The 23,427-nt window shown below is 55.6% G+C and overlaps 1 protein-coding gene across 5 annotated transcripts in view; it reads left to right on the top strand.

Moving 5' to 3' along the window:
- LOC116954182 (zinc finger homeobox protein 3-like) overlaps nt 1-23,427 on the top strand; it is a 181,687-nt gene that overhangs the window by 126,260 nt on the left and 32,000 nt on the right. For all 5 annotated transcript variants that reach the window (XM_032974675.2, XM_032974676.2, XM_032974677.2 and 2 more), the window contains one exon: nt 9,440-9,545. In XM_032974675.2, coding sequence (XP_032830566.2) covers nt 9,440-9,545 — 106 coding nt within the window. The remainder of the gene's footprint in view (nt 1-9,439; nt 9,546-23,427) is intronic.

Genomic DNA, 23,427 nt, shown 5'->3' with positions numbered 1-23,427 from the left:
GTGGTGGTTGCAGTGGTGGTGGTTGTAGTGGTAGTGGTGGTGGTAGTGGTGGTGATTGTAGTGATAGTGGTGGTGGTAGTGGTGGTGGTTGTAGTGGTGGTGGTAGTGGTGGTGGTTGTAGTGGTGGTGGTAGTGGTGGTTGTAGTTGTAGTGGTGGTTGCAGTGGTGGTGGTTGTAGTGGTGGTGGTGGTTGTAGTTGTAGTGGTGGTTGCAGTGGTGGTGGTTGTAGTGGTAGTGGTGGTTGTAGTGGTAGTGGTGGTTGTAGTTGTAGTGGTGGTTGTAGTTGTAGTGGTGGTTGTAGTGGTAGTGGTGGTTGTAGTGGTGATGGTCGTTGGGGCCATTGGCTGGAGCGATGAGTGGCGTACAGTACGGTACAGTTGATGCAGCGAGACAGCTCGGCCAAAATTTCACAACCGGGTCTCGGCGCCCCTCCCCCCATCCTATTACCCCCACCCAACTTCTCCCCCTCCCAACTAACCCCCCCCCACCCAACTGCCCCCCGCCTCCCAACTGCCCCCTCCACCAACTACCCTCCCCCACCCAACTATCCCCCCTCCCTATTTACCCCCCTCTGCTCCTCCTCCCCCCCTAACCGTCTCCGCCTGTTGCGTGTGCAGCGATGGCTCCCGAGCCCCCTCCTTTCATCCTTCCCCACCCTCCCTCCCACCCACCCTCCCACCCACCCTCCCTCCCACCCACCCTCCCACCCACCCTCCCTCCCACCCTCCCTCGCAAACCTCTGCCCCCCCCCCCCGTGCTAACATCTCATATCTCCCCCCCTCCTTCCTCGCCTCCTCCTCCCTCCTCTCTCTGCTCCTCCTCTTCACTCTCTGCCACCTCCTCCGGTATCCGCCACCTGCCTGGATCGCACTGCAGCGTCGTTGTCTGTGTGTGTGTGTCGTACATACTGTATGGCTGCCGTTGTATTTCTCCGCCGGTGTGTGTGTGTGTGCGAGTCTGCCTGGTGTCTCTCTCTCTCTCTCAACGTGCACATAGCCTGGCACAAGCGCCATGGTGACATCACCGCCACTTAGTGGCGAATGACGGTTGTTGTTGTTGTGTCTCTCTGTCAGTGTGTGTGTGTCTGTCTGCCTGTGTGTCTCTCTGTCTGTGTGTGTGTTGCGGCCAGACGTGGTGCTGACCACCTACCCCCTCGTGTGCCATTCCGGCCTTCATAGGTGCTCGCTAGCAGCACTTTCCCCAACAGTCTGTTAAGGCTATAAGGGGGCTCTGTGTCTGCCTCTCTGTCTGTATCTGTTTGTCAGTGTGTGTGTGTGGGTCTTCATATGTCTGCCTGTCTGTGTGTTTGTCTGCCATTCTCTCTGTCCTTCTGTGTCTCTGTACGTACGTATGCCCATATGTCTGTGTGTCTGTCCATAGCTGTTATTTGTCCATCCATCTTCCCGTCCGTCTATCCTCTGCCTGTTTCCTAAGTTGTGTTTATCCGTCCATTCGCCTGCCTCTTCATCCATCTGTTAGTTTGTCTCTCCGTCCGTCCATCTATAATGACCTAACTACGGCCGTCTATCCGTCCGTCTGGCCCAGCCCGCCGTGACTAAGGCGGATCCTGCCAAGCCAGCGATGCAGCATTCCTAATCCCACTAGCATCTGTTGCCTATCGGTTATGCAGGCGGGCTGGGCACGTTACAGAGAAGGCGTCGTGCAAAACCAGAGCCAGGGCTTTTGCCGCTTTGGACCAATTAACAATTTGGAAATGCTGACACACCCCACCCCCACCCCCACGCATGTTTGTCTTTTTCACTTCGCGAGGTGGCCCACAAAATTGAAACGGAAATGAAACCGAGAGATAATTGAGTTGGACTAGAAAGTAGTGCAAACAATAATAATGATGACAGACACCACCGTGTGAATTCTTTTGAGCGAGAAAGTTGATTTCGGAGATTGCAAATCGGCGGTGTATGCTTCGTCGTGAGCGGCGCCAGGGAATTCATTTCAGCCGTGTCTGTGTCGGTGACCAAGGAGATATGTTCACGCCCGGCACACCGCGCCCAGCGCACCTCTCGCCGACGCCGTGGCTACTCGTCGCGGTGCCGCCTGCAACACCGTTATTGGCGACCCGCAAAATATTTTCGGCACCCTGCACACCGCGTCCAGTATACCTCTCGCTCTCGGGCTGCGGTTACCACCTGTCACGTTGCCGCTGCCCCCTTTCCTCTAGTTGGCAAAGCGACGACGGAGGTTGTCCGGTGAGACGCGACGCCCTGAGTGGCCGTCGGCTGTTACTTGTGAGAGCGGTCGATTCGCTGACGAAAAGTTGGTGGCAGGCGCTGTTGTGCGGGGTTATGCTTTTGATTGTGGGAATGCATTGCGCATTCCCTTAGACACGGAGTCAGCTTATAGTCAACCTTAAAGCATCACTCTGGCATTGTACCCTGATGGTGCGTTATGCAAGCGGTCTCTTTGTCTTTGTGTCGGTCCATCTGTTCGCTCGTCTGTATATCTCTCTGGGAGTCTGTTCCTGAGTCTGTCAGTCTTCACACCTGTCCATCTTTTCAATGATCTGTCATTCTTTCTGTCTGTCGGTCTTTATGACTATCCATCTGTGACTGTCTCTATATGTCTCTCTTTTTCTGTTGGTCTCCTTGTCCGTCTGTCGATCTTTCTCTCTCTCTGTACGTCTGTCTTTTCGTTTGCCCTTCCTTCCGTCTGTACATCTGTAAAATCATTTTTACTTTTTAAATGGATGAAAGCCCCTTTTTTATCCTAATATGCGTGTACTTTTTTACGAGCATAATGATAACTGCCAGTGTTTGAAACATTTCAGTACAGTTTAATAATATTTGTGACTTTACAGGCGTTTGGCCAATTTAGTGCTGTATGAAGGCCTTTCCATGGGGGTTAATTGGCCATACTTCACCACACCGGTCAGTACAGCTCTCAGGTCACGGGGTTCAGGTATCATTCATCCCTGATGCTTGCCATGACGACGAAGGGAGCTCGGGTGACCGAGTTCGCACCACACTGTATTTCAAACCACAGCGCCACCGTTCTCTATTTTTCTGTTGTATTTTACCAGGTAAGGCCCACTGAGCGACACAGCTCTTTTTCAGAAACGACTTGGCCACATTTGATAGCTCAACGAGAAGTGGCTTATCTTGTGTACATTTATAGCAGCCAAATACTCCAAACGCACGTTGATTCTAAATGTGGAGAGAAAAACCCGAGGACCGGGAGAAAATTCCACGCAACCACGGGAGAGAGAGAGAGAGACACCGCATACTCCAAATATACAGCAGCAGGCGTCAGGTTCAGGATCGAACACACGACCTCCTGCATACCAGGCGAGGGTGTTAACATCTCGCAACCACGTGACCCCCCCCCCCCCCCCAAAGAAAAAAAGATTGTTCTAACCACATTACATAATAAATCAGAGCTTTGTTTTCGCCGTAACAAAAACAATCAACGTTGCTGTAAAAGAACAGCAATCATGTGCTGCACGGTCCGATTTTATATCTCGATATATCTTCATTTTTTTTTTCTTGCACGCCGGATTTGTTCTCGAAATGCTTCCTGGCACGTTAATGGAAAGGGCACCGTGATTCCCTCGCCCGGGCGCCCCCCGCGGCAAAAGCCGGAGAACAGGAACGCCGGCTGCGATGGCGGCTTGCGTAGCCGTAAGTTAATCTTTGCGCCACTGATAATCGCCGCCTCTTTGATGATGTCCGAAGGTCTTTTCGCGCCTTTGTTTATTGACTACTTTGCCATTCCCCCCCCCCCCCTCCCCGTGTGAGTGCGTTTTGACTGACCTCTACTCCCTCGAGAAGTGTTAGGGGTGGATGGTAGAGTGCCGGGGCGGGCGGGCGGGGGGCGGTGGGCATTAGAAAAATAATGTTTAAAAAAATCCGGCTGGCCCCCAACCGCGAGTTCCTTCGCTTGGCCGCCTCTGCTACAACGAGCGTCTTTAAGACGGCCTCCACGGTCAAAACACAACACCGCCCTTCGTCTTGGCTGCTCACGCTCTCTCTCTCTCTCTCGCTCTCTCGCTCGCCCACTCCGCCACTGCTCGTCTCTCGCATGTACGTACGCGCGTACACACACCGCGCACGCCCAGGGTAAAATCGGAGGATTCGCGAACGGGGGTGGGGGGGGTGTGCGTGGTGGTGGTGGTGGTGGTAGGGGTCTGCCACGGCTGTTTGCCACTCTGCCGCGCGGCTGCTAGAAACAGCTGCGATTTGCATTTAATATGCGCTGCGATGGGAAGGAGGTGGGGGGGGGGGGGGGGCTTTTGCGTCGAACAAAAATATCACGGGATTCTGAGCGTAGTCCCGAGACGCCACATGGCCGGCGACAAACGGCGCTCTTGAAGGTTTTTTAATACTCCTCCTCGGATTGAGCGAGCGTGGGGGGGAGGTGACGAGAGGAGAGGAATTACAAAGCGGAGCCGTGCGAGCTGGTGGGGGGCTCGCTGGCGGGTTTTTAATTTCAAATCGTTATTATAATATCGAGGCCAGGGCCCTGGAGGTGAGGCTTCGCTCAGTCCACGCTCGTTTTTGCCGCCCGCTCTCTCTCTCTCTCTGTTTTTTTGTTTTTTTGCGGAGAGGGCTTCCCGCGTGGCCGCGAGCGTGAGGTGCGCGCGCTGTGTTGTTGTTGGGCCTTGCCCCCCCCCCCCCCCCCCACAAGGTATAGACCGTAACTTTTATGAAATGTTTGTGTGGTCTTTTTTTATTTTTGAGGTCCGTTTGGTTTTTTTCTCTTCCTTGCGCGCGGCTTTTTAGCCGCCGCTTTTGAATGGGCAGTTTTGTTTCGGTGGAATTCACAGCCATCCTCCGCAAGTCCGGGGCACACTGGCCTATTAATAGAGTTCTGAAGTCCTTTTTTTTTTTCCCCCCCTCCCCGTGAGTTAAATGAAACGAAGAGAAAAAGTCGCGGGGAAAAAAAAATGTGCCTCGCCGTTTGCGCCTCCCTTACGGTTTTTTTTATCCAGCTGCGTAAACGCAACAACACAAAACTCGGACTGTGCCCGGCGGGTGTTGGTTCGTCTACTGAGGGGGGGGGGGTGGTGGGGGGGATGTGGGATGGGCCCGGTGGCTCCGCCGACTTTGCCAAATCCGTGGGCAGGGGCAAGGCCCCCCCCTCCTCTTCCCCGTGGAAATGTGCGGCTGGAATCACGCACGCACACAAGCTCCATAAAATATTAAGAAAAACAAAAACTCAAAAACATTCCTGCGATGGTTGTTTTTTTCCCTCTCTCCCTCTCTCTTCAGCTTTTGACAGTAACCGCTTTCATATTCGGAGCCGGCGGTGTCGTGTTTGTGTATTTCTGAAGGTTGCTTCTGCGGCCGCTACTTAATTTCTCTTGGCTTTTTCTCCCCGGTTCGCCACCCCCGCCACTTAATTTGTCCCCGTGGCGCGAGACATTTACGTTCGGGGAAAACTCGGAGCGATATTTGTTTTTATATTGTCCGCGTGTCGGAGATGTAATTCGCGCGTCGGCGTCCCATTGATTATCGGCGCTCGTGGAGAGGGAGAGAGAGGGGGTGGAGGGAGAGAGAAAGGGAGAGAGACTAAGCGAGGGATTAAATGTGACAACGATCGTCTAAAAAAATGTGACATCGCTTGCTCCTTTCCTCGTTTGTCGTGGGCCTCCGTGTGGCCTCGTGTCTCGCTTGTCCACTCAATGCCGTCTCTCGTTCCTTCCTCATATCATTGTCCGCCATCAACCATGATGATGATGATTTCGCTTACGCAGGGAAACTTCACCGGGTCTCTTCTTTGGGGGGGCTCCTGGTGGATTGGAATGTTTGACCATATGCCAGGTTATACGGGAGGAAGCCAGGTTTTCCGAGCATAGAAACCCAGCGCAAAAGAAAACCACGTGACGTTACTAACCGTTGCTGTCAAAAGTGCCAACCACCACCACCACAATCACCGCTAACCACCACCACCACAATCACCACTAACCACCGCCACGCCGCATTTGTTCGTTTGAATGACCGCTATCGCGATGCCGTGGGTCAAAGGCCGGACGAGAGGCAACGATGGCGTGGCGGCATTTTATTAATTTACTCGTTCAACTGTTTTACTCTTTGATGCGTGTTGTCACCGTAACCACGAGTGTCAGCCGCGGTCGCCTCCGCGGAGGCGAGTTAGCTGTCGGCGGCGGCTTGTCCCGGCGACGGCGATTGACGTTCGGTCGAGACGCGACGACGTTATCAGCGGGCACGGGTCACCCCGTAAGCCGACGCATCTTGTGCTGCCCTCCCTCACAGAAGCCGTCGAATCGTTTTTTGCGTTTGTAATTAAATATGTATACGCGTGCGCTCGCGCCGCATAATTTCCAGGTAGGTCGTCGACCCGAATAGTATTTCCACGTTGCCCTGGGCGCGCCGCATCCAGTGGCCTACCTGCGGTGATGCACGGTGGGCACACGCTCCGTCCGAAGCGCATACGAAAATAAAAATAAAGTCCGTTCCCGTGGCGGGTACCGAATGAAATGACCCCTTGCGCGACGACCCGCCCGGGGGCTTTTGTCACTCCCTTGCCCTCCGGGTCTGCCAGCGGCGTCGGGGAAATGATTCGGGGAGAAATGAAGCCTCCGCCCCCCCCCCCCACCCCGCGTGTACTCGCACTGGTACGGGACACGCGCGGTTGCGCGTGCAAACATGCGCCGCGCGGGACTGTGAATTATTTAAGCAGAACACATCGGCCATTCACGGTTACGTCACGGGGTTAAAAGGTTAATGAAATATTGTTTCTTCGTCTTCCCAATAAACCTGCGCATGGTACGGCTCTGTTGCCACATACCCGCTGCTGGATGCGGGCCCCTCCCGCTCCAGGTGCGGGTCGTGGGGGGGGGGGCGGAGGGGGGGTTATTTTGACCGTACTTCACCGCGCCGGCCGGTGCGGGTTTGGTGGAGGTGGGGAGCGCAGACGTTGGAGCTTTGTAGGTACGTTGATGATGTACTGTATTTTGATGTAGGCCCTACTGAAAGTGTAGCCCTACAGCCAGCCCACAACACCTGTTATGCATGGAGTTGGTCACCCATCGAAGCGCTATCCAGCCATAATTTACATCAATCTATATACATTTAATCAGAACCCATTTTTTTATTGAACAAACGCCCGCTACGTTCTTTATTTCGGTGGAGCGCAGATGCTGTCTGGCCATTGGTCGCTTGCGTGAAATCAGAACCAGTGACCAGAGCGCATCGTGTCCCGCCTCGTCGAACCTCAGAAGCTCAGCAGGTGTTGAGCCTGGATAGCCACCGGTTGGGCACAGAGAGGGGGTTGCAGGGCCACGGGATCAGCAGCGGAGGGCAGCACCGTACCGCACTGCCGTGCTCCCGCGTCCATGCTCCGCGCATTCACCAACCCGGCACTGGCCAGCGTGGCGAAGTATGGTCCGATAAATCCCGCACGGCTTGGGCAGGCCCTTGTCCAGCGGTGGATTGACAGGAGGGCGGCACGCGTGGCCACCGTGTCACGGTGCTTGCTGCGACCGTGTGTAGATCCCTTCAACTAACACTGTCCGTCTGACCGTCATCTGTGCATGTTGAACTTCTCTCGCACCGTTACTGGTAGACACACGCACACACGCGTGCACGCGCGGGCAGCAATCTGCACAGAGGGTAGAACAGGCAGCAGTGGCAGCAGCAGCAGCAGCGCAGTGCAGATTGACCAGCTGGTGCAGCCGCAAGGGAGACAAGGATTGGGCTTAAATGTCAGGGGGGTCCGTCGATCGCCGTTGATAGGGAAGCTCCAGCTCTTGCTTATTTTATTTTTACCCGTTATTCCCCCCCCCTCCCCCCCCAATTCTTGTTTGTTATCACGGTTGCGCCATCGACATCGCACCGCTAATATGGGACTACCCGTCGGAAATCTCGCAGAGCATTGTTGGAGTTAGTGGGGCCGCGGAAGTGGACATCGCAGAGCTACCGCTGAGATGCTTTCTTCTTTTTCTTAGACTGGTCACCACGCAGTGGAGGGGGCAGCACTTTCCCACCCGTTCCGCACTCTTTGAGAGTGAGGGTCTTTGCATGACGATTAAACGGATATTTTGAATTCTCAAGAGCTGGAATTTAGCCAAGTTGAGTGCAGAATGAAATTTTATCCGATGGGGGTTTTTTTTTTTAGTCTGCTCATTGGTCACTGGGCTGAGGCCATCGACGTCGCTACAACTGAGAACCCAGTTTAATCACAACTCAGTCTACTCTATGGGTCTCCTATGTGAGTCTATGAGTCTCTGTTTTAGTCAGTGTGGGGAGCGGTAGTGTATTGGTCAGCGCGTTGCCGACTCGGCCTCAAATGAGTACCTGGTGCGGTGTGTAAACATCGCCACTCGGGAGACGAAAGTCGGCCAGGCGTGGTGCTGGCCCCTCACCCCCCTCATTAGCTGTGCCGGCCTTCATAGGTGCTCGTTAGCAGCACTTGCCCCAACAGTCTGTTAAGACTATATGGGGAATTTTTGTCTTTTGCACAAGTCAGTGGTGACCAGGCTGAGACCGTCAACCCGGCTGAGTCACGGGCAGCTGCCTGGATTCTTGCCCAGGGCCTCGGCAGTCTGACCTCTGAGCCTGCCGATCGCCTTGCCTTTGTGAGCCTCCCGAGGTGGACTCGGGCCTTAAATTATAGTACCTGCTGTGGTCTTGTAAACATCATGTCCACCAATGGTTGACAAAGGTGGCCGGGCACATTTTTTTTCCTTCCTTCCGGGTAGCAGCGACCTGGCCATCACAAATGATACCTCAACGAAGTTGGCTCATCGTCGTCACGTGGAAATGTATAGCAGCCGAATACTCTGAACGTGTGACGTTGATTCAAAATGTGGAGAGAAATACCGGAGGACCCGGAGAAAAATCCACGCGGCCACAAATATACAGCAGGCTTGAGCAGACATGGGCAATGGACGGCCCCCGGGCCGTATACGGCCCGTTGAGCTTTTTTATCCGGCCCGCCGAACTTGTCCAAATATTATTATTATTAAATTAAATTTTACCTTTCTCCTGTAATGCCCCCATTTCCCCATTAGATGGCGCACTTTGACCGGGAGTGTGGTAATAGGTTTGGGCGCAGGCCTCAGATGTTTTCACGATGTGTGATCAGTCACGTTGCGACGTGTTTTTGTACTGTTCATGTTCGTGCAATTTGTTAAACTGCCTTGCAATTAAATGCTTTGCTACCTGTTCAAGGCCAAATCCTTTCATGTAATGATTTTTACACGTCATTTATATTAAGTTCACACAAACACTCCATCCATCTGTTCCTGGCCCGGCCCCTCTGTCAAATTTTAGAACCCATTGTGGCCCGCGGGTCAAAAAATTTGCCCACCCCTGGGCTTGAGGGTCCAGATCGAACCTACGGACCTTCCCTCTATGCCAGGCGAGAGGTGGTTACATTACCGTCTTTAACGCGGAGGTGTTCCCCCCCCCCCCCCCCTCCCCGTGCCCTCTATGGTGTGTGTCTCGTGTTTGTTGTGCAGAAGCTGCAGCAGTTGGACGTGCCCAGCCTGGTCAAGCTGGCACCGCAGCTGGTGCCGCTCCTGCCCAACGGACTGGTGAAGCGGGACTGCGTCGCTCGCCCGACAGGTGGGCGACCGCTCGCGCCGGCGCGCGGGGCACGGGGCACGCACCGCCCGCCGGCGCCGCCGCTCTCTTCCTGTTTGCACGGGCTTCTCGTCCGTTGCGTCGTGCCACGCGCGCGAGTCGCGGCCACCGCCGTGTCGCGTGGTACGGCGCTCTCGGCCTCGTCCGAGCCGCCAACTCGAGAGATTTAACAAACACCCAGCGAGGCGCGCCGTTCACGCGGTGGGGGGGGGGGTTGTGGTGCACGACTCCCATCCGATTGCGGATTTCGTCCACGTCGCGACGGAGTTTTTAGCCGATGGGTCCGTCGCAGCCGGTTGCACGGCCGCTTCACGCGGGAGGTCCGCGATGTCGCGTCCGAGCAAACCGGCAACACGAAACCGGTGAGAGACGCGAACATCAGCGTTGCAGAGGACGGCTTCGGGGTTCCTTCAGGGAATGCCGCACAACGGACGAACGAGGTGCGTAACGGTCGCGATCGAAGCGCGCGCCGGGCGTAGGTGAGAGGCGCCAGGAGTAGTCCAGAACGAGCACGGTGCTCTCAGGCCCGTGCGGGCGATGTTTGCGAGCCCAAACCTCACCGTCCGCCCGGTCACGTTCCTGTCGCCAGGTGGACGTCGTTGCCCGAGCGAGTCAACACCTAAAAACGGGTGCCTTGCCCAACAACACCAAAGGCGGTGGTGATGAAGGCCTGCGATAAGGCATGCCGCAGAAATAACTTTCCGTTAACCGAGGGATGTGGCGAACCTGCGACCCCTCCGCCCTCCCCCCGTGGGCGGCCAGATGCAACCCACGGCTCCGTTCCACACGACCGCACGAGAAGGCTCCACGGCCCCTTTGAAAATGGCGGGCGAGCGAGCGGTGCTTGCCCGTTGCCGACAGCGTCTTGGGCGCACTAATCGGGTACCGGAGGAGTGACGGTTTTTCACCAGCCCGTAAGACCGCGGTTCTAATTTTTAGCACGTCAGTTGGCGTGTTAGTTGAACACGTAGTCGTAGTAGTCGTAGGCTTTCGCGACCAATATTATCCATGACGGAGGTTTTTGAGTCAGATCGCGTGAATATGAATGTGTCGTTAAACCCGCCACCACCCGACACAGCCAATTAGTAAGGATTGTCACGTAAACCAAACGTGCCGATTAGTTACTCGTTCAGCACACAACGGTGTGTTGGAGAGTTAAACCCACTACATTTACAATTCGACTTAACGACGTCTCGCTGGTGATTGCAACAACCAGCTCCTTCGGGTCGATTAGCCAGAATTGTGAAGAAGTCCTCCTGTTTCGGTCTTAAACAGAGGAGTAAAGATGATGTCATCACTGAGTTCCCGGCCGCTGCACGGGCCTCTTCGTGCGTGTCAGATGCGCACATTCGGTTGGCCGATCTGTTGTCGTGAAGATAATGAATAAGCAGTGTCTCATATTCTTTGGGTCTTTCGGTGAAGCCATTTTCCTGAAGACGACCGCTTGTGTTGCGATGGAAACGTCGATATTTTTTGTTATTTTTTTCTGTCTACGTGACTTTACCGAAAGACCCAAAGAATGTGAATTCCCGCAGCCACGAAAGCTTTAAGTCAAGCATCGTCTCCTTCACACGTCCGCCCCTCCATCCTTTACACTTCCCGTCCGCCACAAGGCCTTCTTGGGAGTGCACCATTGTGTGCGCCATTGAATTCTGCACAAGCAAAACTCTGGACCGCTTTCGACATACGGTGACTCGTGAGCAGATTCGTGGCTTGTTTTAACCAACCAACGGCTTGTGGGAACTGCCAGATGTTACCGGCCAGGACCCTCTTTTAAAAATGTGGATTTTGGTACGACGCAAAATTCTGCAGGAATACTGAACGCACAACAACCACATGGGTCGTCGTCATGGAGAATTAAGGCAGTTCTCCGCAACGACGCTGCCGATGATTAGTTTGCGTTGTTCTTTATCCGTTGAATTATTATTGATGCTGCTGCTGCTGCCGCCGCCGTGCGCTACGAAACCCGGCAGTGACCGAGGTTCGATTCCCGTTCACACTCACGGACACCAGTGACGATTGTCTGAACCGATCCTGGGCCACCTCCCCTAGGGTCGACTCAGCCTCGAAATAAGCACCCCAGCGTGTGCGGTGTGTGAAAACATCGCCACTGGGGAGGCGGTGGCGGCCGGACGTTGCGCTGGCCAAACCCAACCCGCTCGTGTGCCGGCCGGCACCCGGCCTCGTCGTGCCTCGCAAGCTAAGCGGGATTTTTTTTCATTTGTGTGGACGTGTCTGCGCTGGGACGTGCGACCGCCGTGGAATAGCGGGCGTTTGCAGGCCGCCATGGGGCCTGCGCCGCAGGCGGTGCGGTTAAATCTGTTGTCACGCTGTACTCCGACGCCTCCGCCGACACGGCGCAGCGAAGCGTGGTCGGGCAACCCCCCCCCCCCCCCCTTACACGAACCTCATCCAGCAGCGGATTGATTGGCAAGGCGGCTGTTGGTCTACAGGCGCGTACGCGGCAATGCAACCGCTGCCGGACCCCCACGGGGTTTTGCTACAAGAGCCCGGGAGAAGTATTTGAGAGCTAATCATTAAACTAGTTTGGTTTTAGCCACAACTCCCTGCTCTCCCATCCTCCTCCTTCTCCTCGCTCACTATGTGCCTCCGCCTCCTCCTCCTCGTCTGTCTTGTTTGAGATGCTAACTGTAATAAACAGCTGCCCTCGCGTAAGCCCAGAGGCTGCTGGCACGGCTGTGAGTAATGTGGGAGAAGGCTTTCGGGCCTGGGAGAGTGGCGTCATGTAAAGAAGAGACGCTCCGCTCGGTGGAGCGGCTGGCTTGCTGGCATGCTGGCATTTGGTCGGCCTTAGAGGCGTCTGCATAATTATCCCCGAATCTAGATCATTAATGCAGCAAATGGCTCGTTGGTTGTATAAGTTAGAGTTGTTGGTGGTCGCTTAGTTTAACTTTTCGTTGTTCTTGTCTCTCCGGGATAAATAAATCCTGCCGGACTTTTCAGGGATGCCCCCCACAGTTTTAACTTTGCTATTTCCCCCCCCCCCCCGATTTGTTAAATCATTATCCCGATCACACCGTGAGCGTCGCGTCGTGACACGGGGAATCCGTATCGGATCTCGCGCGCAGCGGTGTCGCGCCTCCGTGTTGGAGGACGGCCCCGGGGTAAGCGGATATCGTAGGGCTACCTCGAGGAGACGGGACCCCCCTTCTTCGTGTGACCACCAGTCCACGTGATTCCCACACGCCCTGCTGCAGAGAGCGGCGTCCGTCGCACGGCAGTAAAACCGCGATACGTCCAATCGCGAGATGTGGAATTTGTCCAATTGAAGGCAGAATCGGTCTGAATGCGATGTTTTTTGTTGTTTTTTTTCTTCTTTCTGTGCAGTCATTCGTGACGGGGCCTAGTCCATCATCTCGCCGCGCTTGAGAAGGCGGTTTAATCGCAGGCGGATTAAATGTGTAATTCAAAGCGCGGGATCTCGGCGCTGCCAGCCTGGCGCTCTGACCTCGGAGATAGTGCGCGCCCCGGGCGAAACGCGCCGATGACACACAACCCCCGGCGTGTAAACGCCATTAACCTGTATGGCGCCGCGGCCGGCCCGGCGGTTGTGGCGCTGCTGCAACGCGGTTTTATGAGTTTACTATACGAGGGCAATTAGCGGAGATTAATAAACTGCGCGCCTCCGCCCCTTCAACTCTCCGCTTCGAGCCTCTCTCACCCCCCCACCTCTCCTCCCCAAGGGCTCCTTCCAAAGAATTATTGAGCATTCCCCTATGAGCAATTGCGCGCCTACTCACGAAAAACAGAAACGCTTTCCTTTTATTGCCGTGGCGAGCGCTGATTGTTATTAATCGCCATTAAATGGGGGGGGAGGGGGGGGAGATTTTAAGCAGTTTTATGAATTAATCATTACGCTTGCGTATGTGTGCGCACGTTAATATTATGCGCCACGGCAAGAGCCCTGCTGCTGCGTGGGAGGTTAGCGCGGCTCGCTGGCACGAACCCCGCGGCACCCGAGTTCGATTCCAGCGGCCGCGGCCGACAGCGGCGGTGGTTTTCCCGGACGGGTCTTGGGCCTCTCCTCCCTCCCCCCCCCCTCTTTAGTTGACTCGACCTTAAATGCGTACTCCGTGTGCCGTGTGTACTGTAAAAGTAAAATTTGTTTATTTTAAATCAGCGGTCGGGAGACAGAGGCTGCCCCCCCCCACCCCACCCGCTAATGTGTCGTACCGGCCGTCGTAGGGGTGCTGGCTTAATAACACTTTCCTCGAAAGCCTGTGCGGGGGATCTTTGTCTTTATATTACGTTGTTGCTCGGTTTGGGGGAGTGGTGGCACGGTGATGAGCGCTGTTTGAATGTGACGACGCTCGTTTGATTTGCGGCCAGGGCTCGCATCAGTGGCGAGCGATGACTGAACCGGTGTTTGCCCCATGCCTTGCCCCATGCCTTTTGGTAGACTTAATAGGTCCTCTCTGGCAGCATTTTCGCCCGGTCTGCAAAGCTAAACAGGGGATCGTTAAACGCCGTGGCGTGTGTGCGTATATGTGTGTGCGTGTATGCACTTTCCCCAACAGTCTGTTATGACTATATGGGGGATTTTTGTCTTTGTGTGCAAGTATCCTACGCGTATGGCCACATCACCTTTCTTGTATTCTTTAGTGACGTATGTACGCGAGCCACAAATAGTTTTCGAGAGTTCAGCTATCAACTATTTTTATTTTACCAGGTCAGGCCTGCTGAGATAATTTTTTAGAAGCGACCTTTGTTATCACAAATGGTAGCTCAACGAGAAGTGGCTTATCATCACCTGGACATTCATAGCAGCCAAATACTCTGAACGTTGATTCTCAATGCGGAGGGAAAAATCGGAGGACCCGGATGAAAAATCCACGCGACCACGGGGAGAGAGAGAGAGAGACACGCAAACTCCGAATATACAGCAGGAGTCAGTGGCGGGATCGAATCCACGACCTCCTGCATACCAGGCGAGGGAGTTTTAACATCTCCTTGCCACCGTGGCATACGTTTTTGCAGTTGAGTCGTAGCGTCGTGCTGTGATGCGGTATCTCGTCGTCGCCAGCTAAATGAGCGACCGCGCGTACAAAAGCTCAAAACTAAAACGGGACATTTCTCCTCGCTGGAATTAAACGAGGGAGAGAGAGAGAAAAGGCGGCCAGAATTTTTTACGATTTGTTTTTTTTTGTTGACCAGAAAAATTGTAACGAGAATGCTGCCACTGTCTGAATTAAGAGCTCGATGGTCCCGCCTACTCCTTGAGTCTTGCATATAGTTTCATGATTGTCTAAGTTTTGAGATCAAACGGCCGGGCGGGCGGGCGGGCGGGCAGACGGACAGGCAGGCGTGCGTGTACGTGTCATGACGTGTAAATCTAGATTGAAAACTCATTTATTTAGAACAGTTTTTTGTGTTTAGTTTTGGTGTCGTCCCCCCCCCACACACCTCAGATTAGAACGGTTGGCTACGTACGGTGTGAAAGAAGTTCAACATACATAGCTCCGTAATACAGGTGTTTTTGGGTTAGATTTACACGATCTAACCCAAAAAAGCCTGTACTATACGTAGCTCCAATCAGCACGGTTGGCTACGTACGGTGCTAAAGAAGTTCAACATGCATACAAAGCGTCCGATTAGCACGCGGATGTCCCAGCTGCCGTTGCTTATCCTCCGCGGCAGGAGTGCGCGTCCGCTAATCCGGGGCTTTGGAAGCAGGGGTTGGTGGATCGCGCAGAGATCGGTGACGGTCGTGTGTTAGGACTACGCAGGTTTTCGCGTTTCGCGTGTTCGGGTTGTGCCGCGTGCAAGTTCGGCACGGCGTCCGACGTTTCGCTGCATGCAGTGGGAGCTTATTCAGGAACTGAACATTCAATTTGTTTCCTTTACTGACAAAGCTCCCGACCACTTGCAGAGAATGCCATTCGCCACTGATGTTAGCCTCGGCCGGGAATCAAACTCGGATATCCTCGTATCAAAGCACAGTGCACTAACCGCTGCACTGCCGCTCCCTCCATTCTGATAATTTTCGTCATGACATTGTTACATCTCAAGCTAATTTGCACGGGGGGGGGGGGAGGGGGGGGGGGACACGCGGCCCCCCTGCAGTTTGATGCCGCAACAGTTCCATCACCGCCAGTGATGCGTCGCTTAAGAAAACAAAACACAGAAAAATACTGACTTTTTTATCATTAGCATATTGGTCGCCCGTGCCATTTCGTCAAACCCAATCATGCAAATTTCACCAAACGACGCCCTTCCCCATTGTTGGCACGTGGAAGCGGCGGCCGGCACATCAAACCGGGGGGTGGGTGCTGTTTTTATTTAAATCCTAAACAAAGTTTCACGTAATTCGACGACCCGTGATGCAGAATCGGAATATTTATCTCGCCTGCAGGAATCCGATGAGCTGCGAAGCTCTTTTTTTCACAGACGTCTGCCACTGTCGCCGGGTTCGCCCCTTCGGTGGCATCAGTCTCGCGGTCATCGTCACAGCTCGGCGATTTTTTTCGTCCGATCGTCGGCGGCGTACGATTGAAAACTAGATCGCGGGGGGCTGCCCTTACTGCCAGTGCCCAACGAGAACCCAGTGACGTCCGCGAAGGCTGGGGTAGAGTGAGAGAGAGAGCAACGAGAGAGGGCACCGAGAGAGCGACGGAGAGAGAGCAGTCGAGCGGGCGCGAGTCGAGCGCTTGGCACGGAGCCGCGGATGCGTTCGGTCGCCGCGGACCGACACAACGCCGACGCGCGGCGGCGGCGGCATAAATTAGTGAGCGAGCGAGTAAATTAATAACGAAGGCGGTGGGTTGGGGTTTGATTTTTTTTTTATTTTGATTTAAAACAGACGCACGCCAGAGGGACGTTTTTCCACGCTCGCCAGGATGCTCGCCGCGCGAATCTCTACGCTGACGCTGCCCAACGACTTGGTTGAGCGGCCCAGCTTGAGCCTCGGATAAACACAAAAACAAAATCGACGATTGGCGCGACGGTCAGCTCCAACTCCTTTGCCGCTGCGGCCCGAGTTTAATCCCCGGCCGCGGCCAGCGTCAGTGGCGGAAGGAAGGTCGGAGATTAGGAACTAAGGTTGGATGGAAGGTAGGTGGGAAGGAAGTTAGGAAGGTAGGAAGTGAGTTAAGAAGGAACGAAGGAAGGAGGAAGGCCTTCTTCATCCAGAAGTGGATTGACGCAGAGGCCTGCGTGAATTATTATTATTAGACAGGAGGAATCCAGCAGTGGATGAATCATGACTTCACCCCTTCCCATTGCGAGACGTCTGCAAGTCCCGTTCACCGCCGAACCCCAGAATGTGTGAGCTGTTCGGCGTTAATTTTTTTCAGAGGCCTAGTAGCGGCGTTGTTTTTAAAGACCTTGTACTCCACGCAGAGAACTAGCGGCACAACCGCACTGTACGATAGCTGGCGCCAAACTGTGCCACACGCCCCCTCCCGCGTGGCCTTGTGGGAGCCTCGGGACCGAAAACGTTCGTTAATTTTTTCTTCCGATTCCGTTGCGATTCCGTCCCGATGACGTACGTGAAGAAAAACTGATGACGTACACAAACGTCATCGTAATGCGAAGGGAGTTAGTTGATACGATTACAATGGCTGTGGAGAAGCGTCAACGCGTGCAGTGCATCGTGGGTGGTTTACATGGCGTCTCGGTGGAGCAAAGCGACTCGGTCGGGAACTGCGCGGCGAAGCGATCATCGTCGCTGCAAAACTTTGGCAGCACCCTCCTGAAAGGGAGTCATGAGACGCTCTGCTGGGGGTAAACAGGCGTGTGGATAGTAGTAGTAGTAGTAATAATAAAATAATAGTCATGATGATAACATAAAAGGGGAGAGGAAGTGGCTTTGAAAGGGCGGTGTGTGTCGAGGTGGGGGTGGGGAGCGGTAGTCGGGTCGCCACGAACCCGGCGACCCGGGTTCGATTCCCGCTCACGGCCAACACCGGTGGCGATCATCTGAACCGGTCCTGGGCCTCCCCTAGGTCGACTCAGCCTAAAATGAGTACCTGGTGCGGTGTGCAAACATTGCTACTGGGGAGACAAAGGCGGCCGGGTGTGGTGCTGGCCACCCCACCACCTCGTGTGTGCCGTGTTGAGCATACAGGAGCTCGCTAACAGCACTTGCCCCGACAGTCTGTTGAGGCTACACGGCGGGATCTTTGTCTTTGGGAGGCGACGGTGGCGTTTGCGCCCAGCGTCCCACTGACGCCGACATCCTCGGCGCGATGATGGCCTCCCCCCGTGTGAGTCTTAACGAAGAGGAGCGGGCCGGTGGCCGGGGTCGGCTCTCGGCAGCTTCTCACTCGACCGTCGCCGTTCGTTCTTCGTCGGTAACACCGCGGCGGCCTCTCCCCCCCCCGCCCGCGCGTTCGCGTCCCGTGAAGGTTTTCGCGACCCCCGGCTCGTTCGTCGCGAGTTAGCGAATGGTGCGGGCGCGGTAATCGTCGCCGCCGGCGCGAGAACTCATTACGGAGCCGCGCGACGAATTCCCTCCAGCGGAGAGAGCGAGGGAGAGGTGTGGAGGGGGGGGGGAAGAGAGAAAAAACTGTTTTAGTTTTTAGCGCCGCTCGCTGATTTTTCACGGCATTACGAAATGGCGCTAATCACGTCGGGCGACATTTAAGGCCGCGTGTTTTGCAAGCGTCTTCCCGATACCGCCGGCGATGTCTTCGAGCACACGTGTGCGATAGCCGCTAATCTCCAATTTGTATCCATCGACGCGACGACGGCGGCAAACTTTAAAACTTTAAAACTTTTTCCCCGCGCCGCCAAGAGAGAGCGGCGCTCGCCCGCGTTGGGGGGGGGGGGGTCACGCCGAGCCCCCAAAGCTGTCGCCCTCCTGTCGAATTAGGCAACTTGGGGGTGTGGTGGGGGTGGTGGGTGGGGGGGGGGGGCGAGGGAAAAAAAACAAACCCACGAAGACGACAATGAGGGCTGTGAAGGAATTTGCGATGAGGAGGAGGAGGAGGTGGTGGTGGTGGTGGGAGCGGGCAAGTGGAAAGCGACTGCTTGCATGCAAAGTCGCCCCCGACTTGATTTCCCATCGCGGCGGCGTCTGCAAATGTAATTAGCGACAGCCAACAGAGAGGGCGGCGGCCCTGGTGGTGGTGGTGAGATTCCTCCCGTAACCCAACAACCCCCCTCCCCTTCTTCTCGCCCACCCGCCCTGCCCCCCGCCCCGCCCACAACACACCCCAAACTCGACTGAAACTCCAAAGACAAAAGGTCCCCCCCGCCCCCATTATAGCCTCTTTCAGGCTGTTAGGGCAAGTGGTGTTAGCAAGCACCTATTAAGGCCGGAACAACACACCGGGGGGGGGGGGCAGGGAGGTGTGGCCGACATCCACGCTCGACCACCTTTGTCTCCCCAATGCTGATGTGTACACACTGCAGCAAGATACTCATTCATGGCTGAGTCGGCCTAGGGCAGATCGAGGACCGATTCAGGTTTTCGCCACTGTTATCGGCCGTGAGCGGGAATCGAACTCGGGTCGCCAGGTTCGTAGTGTAGTGCGCTCACCATTAACACGAGCGCTCCCCAACTACACTACCCCGACCCCTCCTTTCGTCGGCCAGCGACCCAATCTCCACATACCCCGCCATTCCCTTCCCCCTTTGCCAGCGTCAACCCACAAACCCGGAGCCATAACGCAACGCAACGTTGACGAACGGACAAAGACGGCGGTCCCCCGTGTAGCCTTCACAGACTTTTGGGGCAAGTGCCGTTGGCGAGCAGCACCTCCGATTAGCACGGTTGTCTATGTACGGTGGGAAATAAGTCCAACATACATACGTTCAACATACATGAAGGTCGGCATGGCACACGAGAGGGGGTGGTTGGCCAGCACCACGCCCAACCGCCTTTGTCTCCCCAGCGCCGATGTTTTACACACCGCACCAGGTACTCATTTGAGTCCACCTAGTTACAAACACACACACGCACGTACTGGAAAGTGTGTGCCTGCTACACGTGCTGTAAAGGCGCACATGTGCGGTGCACACGTACTCCTGTCACGCATGCGTAAAGACGCACAGACAAACGTCCCCCACACGTGTAGCCTTTAGCGGGCTGTAGGGGGCACGTCCTGTTAGCCGGCACCCTTTGAAGGCCGGAGCGGTGCGCATGGGGTGGTGTTGTGGCCAGCGACAAAGACAAAGATCCCCCGTATAGCCATAACAGACTGCTAGGGGCAAGTGCTGCTAGCGAGTTGCGCCGATGACGGCCGGAGCGGCACACGAGGGGGATGGGTGGCCAGGACCACGCCCGAGCCGACTGGCCAAGTGGCCGGCCGGCTTTGTCTCCCTCGTTTACACACCGCACCAGGTAACAGTACTCATTTGAGGCCGAGTCGAACTAGAGGAGGCTCGGGACCGGTTCACTGGTGCGAGTGGTGGCCGTGAGCGGGAATCGAACTCGGGTCGCCGGCATCGTAGCGCAGCGTGCTCACCACGACACTATGCATACATACACACTGTCACACGTGCACGCACACTTGTGTTTTTTTGGGGGGGGGTAGCTCCCCCTTATGCCCCCCCCACCTCCCTGTGACCATAACTACATTTCCCCCACCATCGCCCGCACAACTGTGCTCCGCTCCCTCCCTCCCTCCCTCACTCGCTCGCTCCCCTCCCGCTAACGCTCACTGGCTCAAATTGACCTTTGTGCTTAGACCCCCGCGCCCGCACGCACGCAAGGAGAGAGGGGGAGGGAGGCAAGGCAAGAAAAATTGATGTTTCGCTTGCGCTAGGCTCGGCCTGTCACCCACTCCCACTCGCCGGATAACACGCAGCTGTCCCCTACTGGGCGTTGTGGGGGTGGCGGTGTGGTGCGGCGATGTGGATGGGTCAGGATGTTGGTGGGGTGGCGGTGTGTAGGAGTGCGTGATGGGGTGGGGTGGGGTGGTGGTGTGCGGTGTTGGGGGGGGGGTAGGAGGGTTGTCGGGGTGGGGGTGTGGATGTTAGCGGGGTGGTGCTGTGATGTTCTGGGCCACGCTGTGATGGGGTAGGTGAATTTATGGTGTGGGTGGTAGTGATGTGATGGTGTAGATGAATTTATGGTGTTGTCGGTGATGCGATTGTATACCGTCAATCCGTAAAGAAACCCTCAAGTCTCCCTACGTATGCGGGCATCGGCCGGCACTCTCCTCCATCAGCAGATCCTCATCCAGCAGTGGAAACTCCACATTCCTATGGTGGGGAGGGGCGGGGGGCGTGGAGCCAGGAAAAGCCGGTGAGGCGTAGCTTGGGTCTGTGGTGGAGTTTACAGGAGGGTGGAGGGGAAAGGAATTTTTATTATTCATATGGTTTAAAAATATGTTATTTTATTATTAATATTATTACGTCTTCCAGTTGCTGAGAAAGAGCAAAACCTGCCGCTAATTGGAAACAGCGGGGAGAGAGGGGCTTGTGCGTGTGCCGTCCTTAAGAACTCGCAAACCCTGGCGCAAATCTCTCGTTGAGAAGAGCACGTGGATTGGGGAACGTACATCGCACGTTCGCAACACCCCGATCGAACTGTTAAGATGAAGCAGGTGGGACGGGGCTGAACGCGTCGCGGCTTGGAGGGACGACGGCACCCCCCCCCCTCCCCCCCCCCCCGTGGTCGAGGCCGACGACGGAGCGCTAGTCGAGGTAGGTTGGAGCCCGCCCGAGAGGGGACGTCCCCGTCGCGGAGACGGAACGACGGGATCCGCTCGCGCGCGGCCGCTCGACAAAATTGTTGCGTCGCGGCGGCGGCGGTGGTGGAACCCGCGAGAGTTGTGGTTGACGGCATTCATCCAGCAGCGGATTGACCGCGGCTGAGGAAGACAACGTCGACGAAGCCCGAGCGAATAACTTATTCCCGTCCGGTGCAAAGCAGGCCATTGTGCCGTACGTGACATGCGCACGCAACGCGCAATAAACACGTAAACAAAACAAAAACAGTCACTTCCAACCCCCGCCCCACCCACCCCACCTCCACAGCCCGCGTTCATTTTTTTCCCCCTCCTCTGCTCGAGCAATAAAATAAATAGCTGCGCTCTGTGACGCGTTCCAGAGAGCGAGCGAGCGAGCGAGAGGGAGCAGCCGCTGTGTTCCCCGGCTCCGGCGGAGGATGGGTTGGCGGAGGATGGGTTGGCGGAGGATGGGTTGGCGGAGGATGGGTTGGCGGAGGATGGGTTGGCGGAGGATGGGTTGGCGGAGGATGGGTTGGCTACGCCGTGCACTTTGACCGAGTGCAGTGGAGGCATAGACAGGGTGGGGGGGGGGGTGGCGGGTGGTGGTGCTCTTTACCGCTTTGATGATTGACAGCGCCAATTTACTCTGGCGCGTGCGTTGTGCGTCCTTTGACGCTCTTCACGTGGCCTCGCGGTGCACCTAGCCTGGCACAGGTGACGTGGTGACGTCTCGCCGTCTGCTTTGCGGCGAATGGCTGCCGTTGCCGTTGTTGTTGCAAGCCCCAGCCGGCCCTGGGCCTCTCAGCGGTCGGCTCAGCCTGGTGAGTCGACTGATTGAGTATCGGGGGGCTGCAGTGTTGTGAACCTCAACACCCGGGAGATACAAAGGCAGCCGGGAGTGGTACTGTGCCCCACCCCCCCCCCCCCTCGTTTGTCATAGCGGCTGTAATAGGCGCTCTCTAACAGCACGCACTTAGCTGTGAAACTACGGCAGAGGCGGGTTGGATGGATGTTTGTCTCTTTAATAATTAAAAGAGCTCGTTTGGTTAAGGTAATGCATTTTTTAGCAAGTGTGTGTGGCGGTGTGTTCCTAATGTATGGTGTGGGGGGGGGTGACCCTGTGGGGGAGAGACAGAGAGATGTACATTAATTGGAAAGTGTGAAATTGTTGTGACACACCTTCCAATTTGACACCTACCATCTCCTCCTCCTACATATTCCTTTGCAACCCTCCCCCCACCTCCTGTACCTCCTCCTCCTATCTCCCTCCTGCTCCCACTCTTCCTCCGCCCCTTAGCCACCCTCCTCCTTCCTCACCACCACCGCCTCCTCCTCCCCTGTCACCTCCCCCCTGCTCCTCCTTCAATTTGCCACCCACCATCTCCTTCCTCTTCCTCCACCACCTCCTCACAACTGAGCTCTCTCCCTCCCTTGCACTCTCTCAACTCTGTGTGCATCTCTCCCTCTCTGCCGCCCGCTCTCTCTCGCTCTCGCTCTCCCGCGACAGTCGACAGAAACAGAAGGCCGTATTAATCTGCCGAGTCTGCTGAAGTTGACAGAAGTCCCTTTATTAAATGAATAACAAGCGCCGCGAGATTTCTTTTTTCTTTTTCCCAGCGCGAAGAGCCACAGGCACGCGGTGCATCCGCGTTTCCCACGCTCGTCCCGGCTCGGCAGCCACTTTCCGCCACGAAAAGGGGGGGCGGGGAGGGGGGTTTGCGGGTGGGGGGGGGGCGAGGAGGGGGGGCTCGATAAATAAATTTGGCGCGAGGTGCCGTTTTAGGATCAGGTTGACGCTCTCAGGGAATAATTCTGCTGGTACCAGATGACGATGATCCTTAGTGGTTCCCTATCCCCCCTCCTCCAACCATCCTCCCAATTGTGTCCCTCTCTTCTCTGTGCTCTCCACCGTGACAAATCTGTGTTCTTATTTGCTTACAACTTTTTAAAGAATGGCAAATACAGGTAACGACAGCAACATATAGGGCAGCCACTCCTGGCTTTCCTCTGTAACGACCACTCCTGGCGTTCCTCTGTAACGGCCACTCCTGGCGTTCATCTGTAACGGCCACTCCTGGCGTTCATCTGTAACGGCCACTCCTGGCGTTCATCTGTAACGGCCACTCCTGGCGTTGCTCTAACGGCCACGCCTCCTAGCGTGCGTCATGCACCGTGATTTACGCGTTGTTTTTACATTAGTCCTCCTAATTATAGCCATCTGTAGT

Source organism: Petromyzon marinus, chromosome 54, assembly GCF_048934315.1.
Source record: "Petromyzon marinus isolate PM22_M1 ecotype Great Lakes invasive population chromosome 54, UKy_Petmar_22M1.pri1.0, whole genome shotgun sequence".
Taxonomy (NCBI): domain Eukaryota; kingdom Metazoa; phylum Chordata; class Hyperoartia; order Petromyzontiformes; family Petromyzontidae; genus Petromyzon; species Petromyzon marinus.
This window is presented reverse-complemented; position numbering and strand designations above follow the sequence as displayed.